We start from the raw sequence: 17,546 nt of genomic DNA on the forward strand, positions 1-17,546 counted from the left end.
AGTAAGTTTCATGTATTCTTTAATAAACTAGCAGCAAAAATTTTTAACTACACAAATTCAGTAGATGTTCCCCCCACTGTTTCACTCATACAGAATTTATCACATTAACATAAAAAAACCACTTCTATTTCCTAAAGAAAAAGATGGGAAAGATTTCACAAGTCAGCAGTTTCCCGAGGAAAGAAGGGAAGAATAAGGAAGGAAGCGGAAAAAAATTGGTGGCAGTTACCAAAAAATAAATTCTCAACCACCTTGATCAATTATGGGTAGCTTCTGTGGCATCTCTATGTATGTGTATGTTAGTGTTAACATAAAAGCTGTGTTAACTTTGCTTTCTGATTTAATACTGCAGCTGAAAAATATGTGGAAGTTCCCAGGAGGCCTGTCAGAGCCTGGAGAAGATATCGGTGGGTATCTTATATATTTATAATTGATGTGAAAATGCTGAATAAATTTATGTGTTTACTTTCTTGATCTAGAGCTAAGAATGAGATTTTAAGCTTTCTAATTGGTTTAGACTAAGTCAGAAAGTTTCAATGAAGTTATTCAGTGCTGATATAATATTAACAGCAAAACTTCTTAACATTAGTTTATTCCATTAGTATAAATAATACCATTCAGAGCATAACACTGGTTTTCTGGCTTAGGACTGCTTCTAGATTAATTTGAAAATGAGAAGCTTTGGATATACAGTTAAGGTTAGCATTAAGGGATATTTTGAATTTGACTAAAAGCGTTGGAGGGTTTCCCTGGTGGGTCAGACAGTTAAGAATCCGCCTGCAATGTGGGAGACCTGGGTTTGATCCCTTGGTTGGGAAGATCCCCTGAAGGAGGGCATGGCAACCGACTCTAGTATTCTTGCCTGGAGAATCCCCATGGACAGAGGAGCCTGGTCGGCTACAGTCCATGGAGTCACAAGAGTCGGACACAACTGAGTGACTAAGCATAGCAAAATTGTTGGAACTGAACTGTTAGAAAAATTCTTGACCATTTTATCACAAGGTTGAGGAGAAACTTTTAAATGAAATGTGAAATATTTATAAAGGCAATTACTGAACAGTGGGGGTATAATTCTTCTGTTTACGGAAATTTTATCTATTTATTTTGAATAGTCAGAAAGCCAACAGATGGTAACATGTCTCATGTGAGAAAGTCTGAAATGAGAGATAATTTTCTAGAACAATTTACTGAGCTCAGTATTTAAGATAGGGAAGTTTGAAGCTAAGAATTCTTTATGTCACTGATTTTACAGGAAATCGAGGAGAGTAGAAACTGAGTTTTCCTGTCTCTTCCTTAAACCATTGTGTCAGGCACAGTCCCTATCATAATAAATCAATAGATAACTCATTTCATACTTAACTATGTTTCTATGACTTTTTCCTCAGTGTGTATATGTCCCCTATTCTCTTTAGCCATCATTTATATGAAGGCAGTGTCCTAAAATTATTTTTAAATGTATATATATATATACATGAAATTTTTTTTAATGTTCCACAGATGAAAATGCCCAATTCGTAGTATAGAGCCAACTCCTAACATCCTATAAGTAAATTCACTACATTCAAATATATCATAGCAGATTTTGGTTTTTAGGTACTTACTGACCTTTAGCTTAGACCTCCCTAGGTCTTCTGTTGAAATAAAAGGATTTTGTAGTAGTGCCAGTGCTGAAAGAAAAAGCCATTTATTCTAGAACTCCTGATTATCTCACACTATCCTTATGTGATATGAGATCATGTGAACTAGTTAAGTGTCTGTTTTACATCCTTATCTAATCCATACTGGGCAAACAGCAGTCTATAGGAAGTTTGTATAACTTCCTCTTCTGAACCTTGCCTTCTCAAATGAGTAACTTTTTTCATTTGAGTTTTCATCGATATTCTGAATTTCAGATATATTTTTAAATGTTAAATAAACACATTTACATACCAGGTAAATATACTTTAGGTTTGAGTGTACTCCGGAACATTTCAAGTCCATATAACTAGAAATTCACTACTTTTTTAAAGTATTTGTGGTTATCACAACAACCCACCTAGTCTGAGATTGTTTTTAATGCCTCCAGCCATATGGAATTAAGAAAAAAGCAGCAACTGGCATTTACCATATTGCCTAGGAGTAGGAAAAACTGAAGCATTGCCTCAGAAGTGATAAAACTCTGAAAGCAGCTAGAAATGTAAGTGACATAGAGATCTGAAAGACCATGTCTATGTAGAATACATTTCTGTTTTGTAACAGTACAGTAATAGACTACTCTTAATGATGAAGCCAGATCAACCAGGAATTATTTGTTTTCTTTAAACTCTGTTTTTAGGAAAGTATGTAATAGGACTGCCACCATCATAAATGTGCAAATGTTCATACTGGCTCTTAAGCAGTAAACACTAGTTAAAATAAGAAGCTCATTTGTTTGGAATCCTTCATTCTTTGATAAGTATTAGATGAATGAAGCAGAGTACAAAGGTATCTACAGATAAGGTTAAAAACAGAAGCTGCCTTTCTTGGGGGGGCCGGGATCTCATTAGCACTGACAGGAGGATAACCCCCTGTGTAGCCAAAGGTCTGTAAAGCAATGGGGTCTGCTCAGAGCTCAGCAGTGTACCAGAGTGAGGGGGAAACACCAGGAAAATCCACATTCTGCAGTTTTTCCTATTATTTTATTTCAACCTAATCCTGTTATTAAATATTATGAAATAGAAGTAACAAATATAAACTCCATTTCATTATTGTCCTTTAACTAAATAAAACACTATGATGTTTTTAAACATTTCTTTGAACCAGCAAAAATAAAAACAAAACCCTCTTGGTTGTTCCTGTATTCTTCAAATCTATAAACTGCTATTGAGTTTAGTTACAGTACATTTAAAATAATAAAGATACAAGAGAATAAAGCACTTTATCTAAATTAAAATTTTTAAATTCATCATAAAATCCTTTGGAGAAGAGATTTCAGTCTTAATATAGAAGGGGTTGGTTCCTCTAGATCTAAAAATACTTATTTGCCCATTCAATTTTTAGTCTAGTCAATGGCATCATGATTGAAATTAAATGGATCAAACTACCCAGGCAATGCTGACTTTGAATCAGCTGCTGTGGTGACAGCTAAGCCTGGCAGATTGACTCACCAGCCCCATCCTGTGCTTCCATAACATACAAGCAGGCTAGACAGGAACTAAATGCTAAACTCTTGACTAGTGTTACTAAGAGCTAAACAAGACCCCCATGGTCATTTCAAAATGTTTAAAGAACTTTTTAAACATTTAAACAATTTTTAAGTCAAATCAGCAAATGACATATAAAATTTAAGAGTAGTTCCACAATCTTTAACAAACTTGATACAAATTTTTTAATACAACAAAAAATTATTTTTCTTAAGCCAAGTTTTTCTTTTCTTAACATATATATATTTCTATATTTTTAAAAATATAATTTCTAACCATGTTTATTTGATCTTTGGCAAAGCTCAAAGGAAGTTCACATAGAATTCAAATATGGCAGACAGATGTCATATTTTACACACTACTCTTCCTGTGCTTATTTCCAGAGCTGTGATTAGAAAAAACATTGAAACATTTCTTGTTTACTTGCTCTTCCTTGCCTATTCCTAACTAGTAGGACTACTGAGAAGCCAAATACAGTTTACAACCTGACAAACAAGAAAATGAAGGCATTAAAGGATATTTGAACAAAAATCTATACTTGTGGCAATTGTGAAACTTCCCAGAAAATAGACAAGGAAGGCAGCTATTTTAAGGGCTTTTCATAAACACTTTGGGAGACAATGACAGCATCACAAAATTACAGAAATCCCAGATAGGAGGTTCGTCTGGATATTTAGAAAGAGCAGCCACAAAAATAAGTTAATGGCAATAAAAATCCTGTCCTAGAAATTTGCGTATTATTAAAAAATCAACCTTCTAAAATGTGAAAACCCTGGTAATATTATAAAATTCTGTAAATTTCATGTTTTTTTTAAACTTCTGATGACGGTAGCATCTTGGTGTTAGAAAAATGAATCCCAAGTTCTTTGAAACAGAAAGAAACAAAGAAAATGCCAGAAATTACCATGGTGGGATTCCACTGACAGAATAACTAGAAGAGCATAACAAAATGGTTATAAAGAAATCTGGTCTAAGACTTCAGAGGCCTTACGGTCCCAGGAGAGACCAGGGATGATTTGAATCATTTCCTAGTTCTATATATTAGGCAGCTCTACAGACTTTTGTAAAGAAGAATGGATCACTTTTTCTTACTTCAAATGTTTATCAGTTTAGGCAGTTTTAATGGATAATCAGGAACAAGATAATAATGAAAAAATATACAGGAATATTAACTACAGCTTTGCAACCTATGTTTTCACCTTTTGGGAATAAAACAGGAAGAGTTTAAAAATATGTGACTCCCAAAATATATATATGTAGATGGGTAAGCTTGCAAGTAGAAGCCAAAGAAATATTCAGTATTTCAAAAGCTTCTTAGGTATACAGTGGTAAGAAAATACTTTGTTATTTCAGGATGTCCAGAGGACAGAGTTTACAGGGAAAGCTTTATTTTCTTAGGGTGAAGTTTTACCTTTTGAACCTTTACATAATAATGCTTCCTTATCTGAAAATCTTTGATTAAATTTCTCAAAGTATAATCCTTATTGATTTGTACATTTTCTTTTATGTAGGAGATACAGCAGTTCGAGAAGTTTTTGAAGAGACTGGTATTAAATCAGAATTCAGATCCCTCCTGAGTATTCGGCAACAGCACACCCATCCGGGAGCTTTTGGGAAGTCAGATATGTATATTATCTGCCGCTTAAAGCCATATTCATTCACCGTAAATTTTTGCCAGCATGAATGCTTAAAGTGTGAGTGGATGGATCTCAGTGATCTAGTCAAGACTAAAAATACAACTCCCATCACAAGCAGAGTTGCAAGACTGCTGCTATATGGGTACAGAGAAGGGTTTGACAAAATTGATCTGACCATGGAAGAACTGCCAGCAGTTTACACAGGCTTGTTCTATAAACTCTATCACAAGAAACTGCCAGACAGTTACAAAACTATGACAGGAATGGATTAAATTCTTTACATGTTTTTAAAATGTTTAAGTTTGTACATGTAGATTAATGTGTGCCATATTATAGGAAGTAGTGGACATTTGGGTTAATAACTAAATATGACTTTAATTTTCTAATGTCTATAATTTCCATGAAGAAAGCGTGTTTGTACACATTTTGAAAGCCTCTTTTCAAATGAAGCAACTGTATGAGAGATTGTAGCTTTAAGTAAGTTTCACTGGATAAAAGGAAATGCTATATAAAAAGTGGAAGTGTATACATTTTCCAGGAATTTTTGCTGTTATTGTGTTTTTTCTTTTATAAAAACTACAGCAATGGTTAAATATTTTACTACTAGATAAAAGGTTATCTGAACAGTTACTCAAACTGAGCAGATCACTGTACACATTTTTTTTTTCATTAACAAATTTCTGAAATATACCTCTTCACGTAAAGTGAGATCAGATGCTGCCATTAAGATCAGCTCTTAGCAGACATTGGAAGAAAAAGTATAGCTTTCTGCCCAGGTCCTGTTTTGGGTCCAAGTTTATACTGCCCAGTTCGTTTCAGTGCCACATACCAACTGGAGTATTTCCTTGACCGGTAAGTATTGTAGTTATTAGACTCCAATCGTTCAAAAAAGAAACACTCGTCTGTAACACATTTCTGCAAAATAAAGGAAAAATTAGTAGTTGTTGTGATACTTTCATATTAAATATTTAAAGAAATAGTATGCAGTGCTTTGGGTTCAGCAGAACAGTCAAACTAGCAAGACTCAACAAGCCAAAATCTGACACAGATTTCTTATTCTGCAGAAATATTCAGGACAGAAGCACAGCATGTCGGCAGGACAACTTGAAGCACATCTCTCTGGAGGAGCAGTCCAAGGACCATCCTGGAGCCTCACGACAGACAGGTATTGGGCAGCAAAAGCACCCAGGCAGTCTAAGAACCACACTGGCACAGAACTAAAACATCCACAAACACAGATTTTCAGTGGTCTCCACAAAGGATAAATCCAAGAACAGGAAGCACGCTACACTTAGGGAAATGCAAAGCAATGGCTTTCACTTAGGTATTTGTGGTCCATCCATCTCTAGTACTATAATCCAGGGGTAACCTTCCCATAAAGAAGAAGGGTTTTAGTAATACTTCACTCAAAGAAACAGAATTTATTCCTTAAATTATGTTTTTTTCTAGTGACTGACACTGATTCTAAGGCATAAAGAGAATAGTTTATGTACAGAAAATTGCCAATGTATATAATGCCAAAAAATTGTACTGGTACATTGTCATATGGTTAGCATTCTCAAGGGCTTCCCTGGTAGCTCAGCTGGTAAAGAATCCACCTGCAATGCAGGAGACCCCGGTTGAATTCCTGGGTCAGGAAGATCCCCTGGAGAAGGGAATGGCTACCCACTTAAGTATTCTTGGGCTTCCCTGGTGGCTCAGTCAGTAAAGAATCTGCCTGCAATATGGGAGTCCTAGGTTCGATCCCTGGGTTGGGAAGATCCCCTGGAGGAGGGCATGGCAATCCACTCCAGTATCCTTGCCTGAAGAATTCCCATGGACAGAGGAGCCCAGTGGGCTGCAGAATGTGGGGTCTCAAAGAGTCGGACACGACTGAGCAACTAAGCACAGCACAGCATTCTCAAAACACTAACAGATAAAGAGGAATAAGTAATCTTGACAGTCTCCTGTGGGAAGGGAAACCACTCTGCCATTTTACTTCAACAGTTTATTAGAGGGGGTGGAGAATAGCTAGATTTACAAATAGTGAGAACTGGAAATAGTATTCCAAGTTAGAGAGTCCAGTAGGCTGTTGCAGGTAAATGTTCAGGTAAATGTTCAAAAATCAACTTCATAGGGCAGCACTGATGATACTTACTGACCTCTGGGGTGGAAAGTCAACAAGTGACTTACTCGATTTAAGGGATGAGAAGAAAAATTATATTTTACATTACAATTAGTTAAGTAGGGTAGGATGATAATATTATATAGAAAACCATATAAATTTACACACATCTCCACATACAACATGCGTACACAGATATATGACATAAACCTATGGTTTTGTATTAGTGAGCATACCAGATTCCAGCTGATTTCTACATACTCAAATCTAGGAAACGAGGTTTAAGGAAATCCACATTCAAAAGACTTGAATCTTTCCCCAGATTCTTTGGTTCTAAGATAAACACAGTGGCACAAAGTGTGAGAAAAACATGTAAGTACAGCAATGAAAAGAACTGACATGATAATCAGTGTTCTAAAAGTAAAGTACTGAGAAAGCCCTAAAAGTGAATATTAGCTCCTTTAGTCAGCTTCTAGGGATAAGAATTTTACTTGGCTTATTCTGACTACAGTTAACTTTTATAAATTGAAATGCAAATTTATCTAGTTTGCTCATTTTTTGCACCTAAGAAAGCAACTTCAGGCCTTCTGATGCAAATCACAGGTAGCCTTACAGAGAAGCAGACATTACACAAGGAACAGCTGTATGATACATAGGACTATCTTGGGGTTTTCAAAGAGATTCAAATGTGGTAACAGTGGAATACATACACTAACGTGAGTAGTCCGTAGCCAGTATTTTCACTCTATGTTTTGTGAAGTTATCATGCTTCATGTGTTAAAGTGCTACAGGTTATCTTGCCATTTTTCAGGCCAGCAGCAAAGCTCTTCCTCGTCCCTGCTCCAGGTGTGAGAGCAGGAGCAGAGGAGGAGAGTTGAAGGAGAAGCTGCGTGACCGTGAGGGTGACACGGAGGTCACCCCCGGGATCCGGGCCAGCTCCCCAGGGGCAGACCTCACCCACGTCAGTTAGTCTCAGGGTGCTGAGAAGCTCTTGTTTGGTGTTTGGTTAGCCTCAAGGGTGTCCCACCTATAATGTTTGGCCAATGGGATATGTACCATACCAGTAATATATGCCTTCTCAGCCAACTGCTAATGTTTTAGAGAAAAGGAATGATACCTGGGATTAAGTGGATAATACATCATGGAACCCACAATTTTTTAAAACAGAGGTTCCTTGTTCTTTTACACAGAAGGGAGAGAAGGAAACTGTGCATCTGTGCCAAACATTCAGACATGTAAGTTTACTAAACTGCTGCTATGCACTTGAAAACAAACTCCCATCTTTTTAATGGGTAGTAGGGCCAAAATTCAGTCTCACTAAAACCAGGCATTTAACATCCCTTTTTAAGTGATTTTCAGTTCCTTCCATTCTGAGTTTACAAATCCTCTTCACTGGCTGTGATGTCAGTATTCCTGTTAAAAATCGATGCAATGTAATTTTTTAAAAACTTTATAAACATATTTAGAGAGCTTTTTTTGTATAACTGCTCACCATTTCAAACTTAAGAGAAAAGGAAAAGCAACATCACAGAGGAAGTAGATAAATAGCTTCTAAGGGCTTATACAACTTGTTCTTCAAGGCCTTATTTTACATAGGCCCAGGAGCTAGGAAATCCCTTAATTCACGGTTATTGGCTGCTCTCATGCATAGCATTTTATTTACTGTGTCAGCCAAAAAGTTTGTTCAGGTTTTCATACCATATTACAGAAAAATCAAAACGAACTTTTCGGCCAACACAATATTATACTCACTGACAAATAAGGAATCCAAAATTCAAGGTTCTTAGTAACTTATTTCAGACTGTAGATACCCTTTGCCCATGTATCTATTTTCATCAAATTTAATTTTTCATTTTTTAAAGTTTAAGAATAGTTCTGGGCGAGGGAGGTGGGAGGGGGGATCGGGATGAGGAACACATGTAAATCCATGGCTGATTCATGTCAATATATGGCAAAAACCACTACAATACTGCAAAGTAATTAGCCTCCAACTAATAAAAATAAATGAAAAAAAGAAAAAGAATAGTTCTGGGACACAAAAAGCACATAGTTCAAATAATGCATTTATTCATTTAACATGTATTTCTTCTAGGCACTGGGATACATAAGGGAACAAATCTGAACAAGGATCCCTCCCTTTTTGCTGCTCCAGTTCTCACTGGTGGAGATATACAATAAGCAGTAAGCATAACTGAGTGAATTATATGATAAAGCTGAATAGGATAAGACGGAAATGGTGGTGGGTACAGACTAGGTTGCAATATTAAATAGCATAGTCACAGTAGGCTCTGGTATTTGAGCAAAAATTTAAAGGAGGTGGGGTTAACCCTCCAGATACTAGAGAAGAGCATTCCAAGCAGAGGGGAAAGCCAGTGTAAAATCCCTTCAACAGGATCATGCCTAGAGTGTGAAGTGCAGCAAGAGAGTTAAATAAAGCAGAGGGTTTAGAGGAGAAAAGGAATAGGAAATAAGGCAGAGAAGTAATGAGATACAAGAGTCGTAGGCTACTACAAACATGTTGGCTTCTACCCTGAGAAAATGAAAAGACACTATAGACTTTTGAGCATGATCTGATCTATTTTTCCAGGATTACTCTGGACCAAAGGCAGATGTGGAGACACCTGTTGGTGGCTTGCTCAGGAACCTAGACAGAGCGGACCACAGTCGTGGCACCAGAGAGGATCAGAAGCTGTCTCCTCCTGGATGTGTTCTGCAGGTAGAGTTGTCAGAGTTACTTGACAGATCAGATGTTCAGGGTAAGAGATACAGAGAAGTCAAGGATGGCACTGACATTATTGCCCAGTGATGGGCTTGCTGGGATGGGGAAGGCTATGAATGGGAATGGGTTTTATAGAGAGAGATTTGGAATTCAGTTTTGGACATGTTGAGTTTGAGATGAATAGTAGGTATTCTAGTGGAGAAAAGTAATGTTTACTGAGCACTTACTATGTAACAGACATCACTTAACCTTCTTTCCCTCTTACTAATGCTAATAATCACAGAATTGGAACTTGAAAAGTACTAATTTATTTGAAAGCTAGGAAGTGTGTTACAGTAATTTCAGTAAACCATTATTCTCAATTCTAAAAGGTATGGATTCTAAAAAATGAATGTATATGTACATGTATGAGAGTAATATAAATCTATTTTGTGTTAGTGGTAGACCACACCTCAAGACTTTCCTGAATGCTATGTACATGAACCAGCATAGCTTAGGATCTTAATAAGATAAGGGACTTAATAAGCATTTGTTGCTACTGATGAGTGATGCTCATGGTTTTAAAGATGGTGTGTGCTGGAAGTTTGACCCCTTGTAGGAATCTAAATAGCAAAGAATTGAACAAAGTTTGAAAAAGCATAGTCAACATTTTTAAATAGTTTGATTTATATTTCATCTAGACATTTTGAAATCTCAAATTAAAAGAAAGTGAACCAGTGTGAGATACTTACACATAATGAAAAACTAATTGCAGGAGATGGGAGGAACCAGGTTTCTCACTCTTGGAGTAGGTGGCTATAGACAAGCCAGCATGGAAGGCTAAAGTGGTTCATGTGATACTGGTGGATTAGGGTTGGATACATCAGCATGTACTCGTTTTTTAATATAAAACCATACACCTGGTTAAATATGGAACTGTTCAGGTTGGTATATGCTTATATGCCTTGCCCTGTCAGGTAAGACTGCCCAGAAGCAAACACCCAGATCTTGGTTTCTAATACCATTTTCTAAAGGTATTAAAAGGAACCAAGCTCCTTAGAGAAATAGCTCATTCTAGGCTGGAGTAGGGACTATACAAGATGAGCCTGGAGCACTCTTAGAGGCCATAAGGAAGTACTCAAAAAAGCCCACATTGTCTGGGGTATGTGAAAGAGCATGAGAGCCAACTGAAAAAGCTCCCAGTGGTCAAAGCTGAAACAATTTCAAATACACAGCAAAGTTTTGGATTATAACCCAAAGCATAAAATTAAATACCCATGCACATATACTGATATAAATGATTAAATAAATAAATGGAGAATAGACAAATTTCTCATACAAAAGAATAAAAATAATTTATGTAGCTACTTCCTCAAGGAGATGGAGCATAAACGACACCCATCCCCACCCCCCAATCTCTTAAATGTAGATTGTGTATAGTGACTTTCTTCCAGAGAATGCAGTACAGAAAGGGGTGAACAGGAGTAACTTTACAGTGGAGAGAACACTACCTCAGCCAGGTGATCACGGTTAGTATTATTAGTGGTAAGTCGGTTCTCTGACATGATACAACGAAAATATGGCACTCTACCCCTGTGAAATAAATTTCCCAAATACTTATAACACATGTCTAATCAGGCAAACCCAAACTGAAAGACCTTATTTGACTAGTACTCCTCAAACTCAAATCAAAAAAAGGAAAGTCTAAGGAACTGTCAGAGTGTAGAGGAGAGACCAAAGAGATAGGATGACTAAATGTGGTATCCTGAACTTAATCCTGGAACAGAAAAAGAACATGAGGTAAACCAAGGAAATATGAATAAAGTGTGAACTTTAGCTAATAATGATATATCAATATATTGATTCATTAGTTGTGACAGAGGTACCCTGCTAATATGTTAATAGGAGAAGCTGGGAATGAAGTATATAGATGCTGTCTGTATTGTATATTCACAACTTGACTGAAAACCTAAAACTATTCTAAAATCAGTATTTTTAAAACCTGACCCTAGCGCTACAGTGTAACCACAATAAGAGCATCTTTCAAGTAACTGAATTTAGTGACTCTTGTTACACCATGATGGATAAAAGCATCTCATTTATTTTTGTGCTCTAAAACATCCAGATACAGATCATTTATTTATGTATACATATCCACTTGATTTCACCAGACTATAAATGCCATATGGGTAGATTGTCTTCTGTTGTTTTTCTTCTATTGCTGTATCAGTACCTGGCACATAGTAAGTGATCAATAAACATTTATTAAATTAATGAATAAATGAAATTATTTTATATAGGCTATACATTCAGTGACACTGCAAAATCGAAATAAACGTTAAAGAACTAAGACCAAGGAAGAATTCAGGATAAGTATTGAAATATAGAATATACTCTCATTTTTATGAACTACTTAGTCCCTGAGGAAACTAAGCCAGTTGGCCCATTTCAAGAATTTGACAAAGAAAATCTGTGAGGATCTGTATGTGTCAAGATGACTGGATTACAGTGTTGCCTTGATCCCTAACTAATTTGTAACTTTGAGCTCTTAACCTGTCTCAACCTTACTTTTCTCATCTGTAAAATAAGATTGGATTAGATGATCTTTAAGATCCCTCCCAGTTTTTAACAATTTTTAAGCCTTCAAACAATCTTAAAGCCCTGGCACACTATAAGAAAAAAAAGAACTTGAGTAACTTCTCTTCTCCTTCCCCCTCACCCCTATCTCCTGTCCTTACGTATTGGCCTCAGAATTCTCATGCACTTCTGTTAGATTGACCTTTAGGGCCGTTCCACCGTGCTGTTTTTTTGATTATTCATTCTTTTACAGCACTGTGATGTTGCAGTTTTAACTTATGAGTTTGCTCAACATGAATCCAAAAATGCTTTTGCCTACCCCACTTCTGAGAATTAAAGACAGACATGATGTCAGTATCAGTGTTGACTATTTCAGAACAGTGTGTGGAAAGTTAAAAGTAAATTTAATCTTAATATTGTAGTATATATGTAGCCTGTGTAAAATTTTATATGATTGATTTCTAAAAAAAAAAAAAAAACAGTAGTTCTGAATATGCAGTAATGTTTGCATCTAATCTAATGTTAAGTGTCAGTTGTTCAGTCATGTCCTACTTTTTGAGACCCCATGGACTGTAGCCTGCCAGGCTCCTCTGCCTATGGGATTCTCCAGGCAAGAATACTAGAGTGGGTTGCCATTTCCTTCTCCAGGGCATCTTCTGATCCAGAGATCAAACCCAGGTCTCCCACACTGCAGGTGGATTCTTTACCGTCTGAGCCACCCAGGGAAGCTTTTTATCTTTTAAAAATGATTTTAAAGAAAATTAAAGTGATATATATTGCTCTTTAATTACTGCATTTTTCTGACAAATTTAATCAGTATATTTTGCCAATCTAAGTGAACCCTCAAAAATCTCTTTTCCTTTACTATGTGTGTAAGTTTCATTTCATTAAAAGGCCCCTCAAGCAAGAAGTTGTTAAGTAAAAAAGGATTTTACAGTAATTAAATGTGTATCCTCAGATAATATAATTTTTGCATATTTCACTTTTATGGATCAACACAGGTCACATACATTTTAATGCTAAGTTATTTTTAGGTTATCACAATATATCACATAATACAGAAAACAATGTGCAATTTTCTAGCAGATAAAGATCAGGCAAATTTTTTCATACCAGTGCTAACACTGAGGTTTGGTGATTTAAACTTAAGCTCACAGTTAACCTCATTACATGCAAGTTTGAACACTGAAGAAATCAAATTCTAATATTTGTTATGGACTTCTGTTGCTCATAGCAACAAAATTTATCTTGCTGTGGAGTGGAATAATGAGTCTGTTGTGTATTAAAGAATACTCAACATCAGCCTTAATTTATGCTTTGGCAGATAAATAAAGTTACTGCTTGTACATTTATATTTTCTAGCTTTGAAGAGGGGGGAGAAGACCCTTAACATGTGAAGATGTTGGGGGGAAAAAAAGAGATACACAACGTAAGTCTTGTTTTTATACTCTCAACTGGTGGTAGGCAGCCTAATGTGACTCCTAGAAACTAAAATGTTTTGTTATCCAGAATGCTTTTTCTGAGGGGAGGGAAGTAAGTTTTACAAATCCGTGTAGGAATCACACACAGGGGGAAATGCAGAAGAACCCAGGGATGTGCCATAACACAGCTGTTTGAAATAGGGCCTCGTAAAAGAGTGGAAAGAATTATGCCTTTGGCAAGTTCAAGTTCACAAACCCCAGTGTCTCTACATAATAAGGAACATCTGCATCCCCACGTGATGGCTACCGGTCACAACCTTGGACTTACATGCAAAGTCGTCTTTTTTTTTTTTCTCACATGCCCAGTAGTCTCTGGGAAGTCACCTGAGTGGGTCCCCACTGACTTACCTAGCTGTGGGGTGTCTCACCATCAGTGATTCATCTCAACCCAGTAAATGCTGGCAAGATGATATTAATAACCAAGGGTCAAGACTTTTAAATTACGATCTAAAAGCTGCTGTTGACAGCTCAATGCCTATGGATCTGGCTCCAAGAAATATGCCACTTACTGAACCGCCTCCTTGGTTTGGGAGTGGGGACACTTACTTTTTCATCTGAAAACTGACACAGCCCACCCAGACTAATCTGAAAGAGGATGGCTGCTGAAATGCAAGGCAGAAAGCCATACAAACTGAATGGTAAGACTAGAGATTAACTCATGAACTTGGCAGGAATAGCTTCTAGGACGGGAGCTGGAACAACTGGATCTTGGCTGGTGCCATTTCTCAAAGAAAACTGATAAATCCTGAATTTTCCATTTATGTGTAACAACTGTGGCTTTGTCCCTACAGAGTTTGTGGTAAATATCTGAGCACTGCTGATTTAACTCTTGCTATACCAATCTGAAGGAAGTCTGTTGTATCAGGAATTAACACATATCCAAGGGGACAGAAATATATTTAAGACTAAAAATGCTGTGACCATAAATATTGTGAAAGGTCCTGCTTATTAGCTAAGGGAGAAGCTAGAAAACACTGTTCATTTTAGAGTAGGTTATGCTTCTGATGGTACAGAAGCAAGTTTGGGACACTTAATAGACATTTACCTAGAGAAGGGGTCAGAATACTCTGAATTCTAACTTGTAGAGTATTCTGTAAGAATGAGAAGAAAGTTCAGTTTTTAGGTGTAGTGTCATAAATTTTCTCCTCTTTTACAACCCCACTAGTTTCAGAGATGCACTTGTAGAGTAGCTTCTCAACCTAAATATCCATCAACAGATGAATGGATAAAGAAGATGTGGTATATATACACACAATGGAATAGTACTCAGCCATAAAATAGAATAATGCCATAGAAGCAACATGGATGGACCTAGAGATTATCATACTGAGTGAAGTCCGTCAGACAGAAAAAGAGAAATACCACATATCACTTATATGCAGAATCTGAAAAATATACAAATCAACTTATTTACAAAATAGAAATAGACTCACAGCAATAGAAAACAAACTAATGCTTACCAAAGGGGAAGAAGAATAAGGAGTTTGGGATTACAGATACAAGTTACTATATATTAAAAAAAAGCAACAAGGTCTACTTTATATATAGCACAGAGAGCTATATTCAGTGTCTTGTATAATCTATAAGGGAAATGAATGTGAAAAAAATGTGTGGGTGTATGTGGTGGTGGCTTAGTTGCTAAGAACTGTCCAATTCTTGCAAGCCCAAAGACTGATCTGCCAGGTGCATGTGTGTGTAAAACTGAATCACTTTGCTGTATACCAGAAACTAAAACAACATTATAAATCAACTAAACTTCAATTTAAGAAAAAAAAAGTTTTCATAAGTAAAGTAGAATAGCTTGTTATCATCACTTTAGGTAATTATAGAGCTTTTTATCATTACAGATGAACCTATGTTCCAGCCTACGTTCTCAAGATAAATAACCCCTCCAGCGACGATCTTACGGGACCAGCATGATTACCAGGTTACTAGATCTTCTAATCTCAATAATGGAAAACCACAGGGTAAGAATCTGAAGTCACTCACTGAGCCAGGCTGAGACAGACATAGGAAAGCCTGGAGCTTTGAAACCGTTTTGACTAGTGTTGTCCATAGTTAAAGACAGAAGCTAATGTTGTAATTTCCTTTCTTATCTCCACCACCGTTACTGTCTGGTGGTGGCCAAGTCAATACTATTAGAGAAGACAAAGTGATTCACGCTGTGTGTGTCTGTCACATCCCGAGGTGAAAATACTGGAGTTAACCTTACATTCACTGTCCTGGAAATATTTAACGTGCTACTTCAGTACATTCCCAAGTATTACATCATCCCTTGAGTTGACAACAGGCTTGTAAGCAAGAACAGTGGAAGACATGCAAGTAGTCTTCATTCCTTTTTTTTTTTTTGCCTAGGAAAGTTCATCCATTCCCCTTCTTTATCCACTACCTATATACTGATGACACTGAGGTCAACACATACCTCTCCTCTAAAGTCCAAACCCATAATTCCAACTATGTAGTTATACATCTTCACCTGAATTTCTCTTAGCTCAAATTAGATAAGACTAAATTTGAACCTGTATTACCTTTTCCTAGAACTTGCTCTTTTCCTCTAACCCCTTTTTCATCTACCTCTTCATCCAAACTGGAAAACCAGATGTCATCTTTGACTTTGACTTTTTCTTTTATTCCAGTTCTAAACCTGATCAACTTCATTGCTCCATCCTATTATTGCCAGGTTCTTATCATTTGCTTGGACTATTCCCATAGCCTTCTAACTGGTCTGTCTCTGCCAGTCTTGTCCCCCTCCAATCCATCCTCTACATTGCTGCAAGAGAACTTTCTCAAATTCAAATCTGATGTGTCTCTTCTTAAAACACTTCACAGCTTCCCACTGCTGACTGCAACATGACACATTAGATACCTCAGCAGACAGTTTACCTACCTCTCCAGCCACACCTCTTCCCTTCTACCTTGTACTGCCTTTGCACCTTACACTCCCACAGTAGTAAACTGTACTTCTAGAGACACTCCTAGTAAGCGTCCTGCATCCATGTCTCTGCGTGTGCTGTGTCCTAAAATTACCCATAACCCAATCTCCATTCAAGCCTCTTATAGGTCATCTTCCCCAATTAGACACATTTAATCACTTCCTTTCCTATATTACTATGCATGCATGCAAGATAGAAAAGGAACACATCAATCCCCTTACACGTTACTACAAATACTTATTTACAATTCTGCCTCCCCAGGACTACCACTCATTTAAAGGCACAGGCCATTTTGCATTCAGTTTTATAATCCTAATGCCTAGCACAGTATCTAGTACACTCAAAAGACACTGGCTATTCTTGAAGATCATTCTAAAATTTATTCAGTTACAAAAAGGGAGAAAGAAAGCACCACTACACCTAGACTTTTATTTATCCTGCAAAAATCACAAACATAATATCACAATAAATATATCTTAATCACATGATCAGTGAATATTCTTTTTCTCTGTAAGTATGTTTCAGTCCCTTCAGAAATCCAAAGATCATGTACAAATGACCAAGAGGCACATGAAAAGATATTCAACATCACTAATTACTAGAGCAATGAGGTATCACCTCATATCAGTCAAAATGGTCGTTAATTTAAAAAAATCCACAAACAATAAATGCTAGAAGAGGGTGTGGAGAAAGGGGAACCCTCCTACACTGTTAGTGGGAATGTAAATTGGTACAGTCATTATGGAGAATAGTATGGAGGTTTCTCAGAAAACCAAAAATAGTTACCATGTAACCCAGCAATCTTACTGCTAGGCATATATCTGGAGAAAACCGTAATTCAAAAAGATACACGCCACCCCAGTGTTTGTTGCAGCATAGCCAGGGCATGGAAGCAACCTAAATGCCTATCAACAGAGTAATGGATAAAGAAGATGTGGTATGTATATACAATGAA

At 36.7% G+C, this 17,546-nt stretch overlaps 2 protein-coding genes across 9 annotated transcripts in view; one reads left to right on the forward strand and one right to left on the reverse strand.

Annotated features, from left to right (window-relative positions):
• NUDT6 (nudix hydrolase 6) overlaps window positions 1-5,339 on the forward strand; it is a 67,184-nt gene extending 61,845 nt beyond the window's left edge. For all 8 annotated transcript variants that reach the window (XM_043487025.1, XM_043487012.1, XM_043487062.1 and 5 more), the window contains 2 exons: window positions 353-407; window positions 4,673-5,339. In XM_043487025.1, coding sequence (XP_043342960.1) covers window positions 362-407; window positions 4,673-5,070 — 444 coding nt within the window. In that variant the 5' untranslated portion in view covers window positions 353-361 and the 3' untranslated portion in view covers window positions 5,071-5,339. The remainder of the gene's footprint in view (window positions 1-352; window positions 408-4,672) is intronic.
• A 149-nt stretch (window positions 5,340-5,488) lies between these two features.
• FGF2 (fibroblast growth factor 2) overlaps window positions 5,489-17,546 on the reverse strand; it is a 52,670-nt gene continuing 40,612 nt past the window's right edge. The window contains exon 3 of the mRNA XM_043487071.1: window positions 5,489-5,713. Coding sequence (XP_043343006.1) covers window positions 5,528-5,713 — 186 coding nt within the window. The 3' untranslated portion in view covers window positions 5,489-5,527. The remainder of the gene's footprint in view (window positions 5,714-17,546) is intronic.

This window comes from Cervus canadensis, chromosome 1, assembly GCF_019320065.1.
Source record: "Cervus canadensis isolate Bull #8, Minnesota chromosome 1, ASM1932006v1, whole genome shotgun sequence".
NCBI lineage: Eukaryota > Metazoa > Chordata > Mammalia > Artiodactyla > Cervidae > Cervus > Cervus canadensis.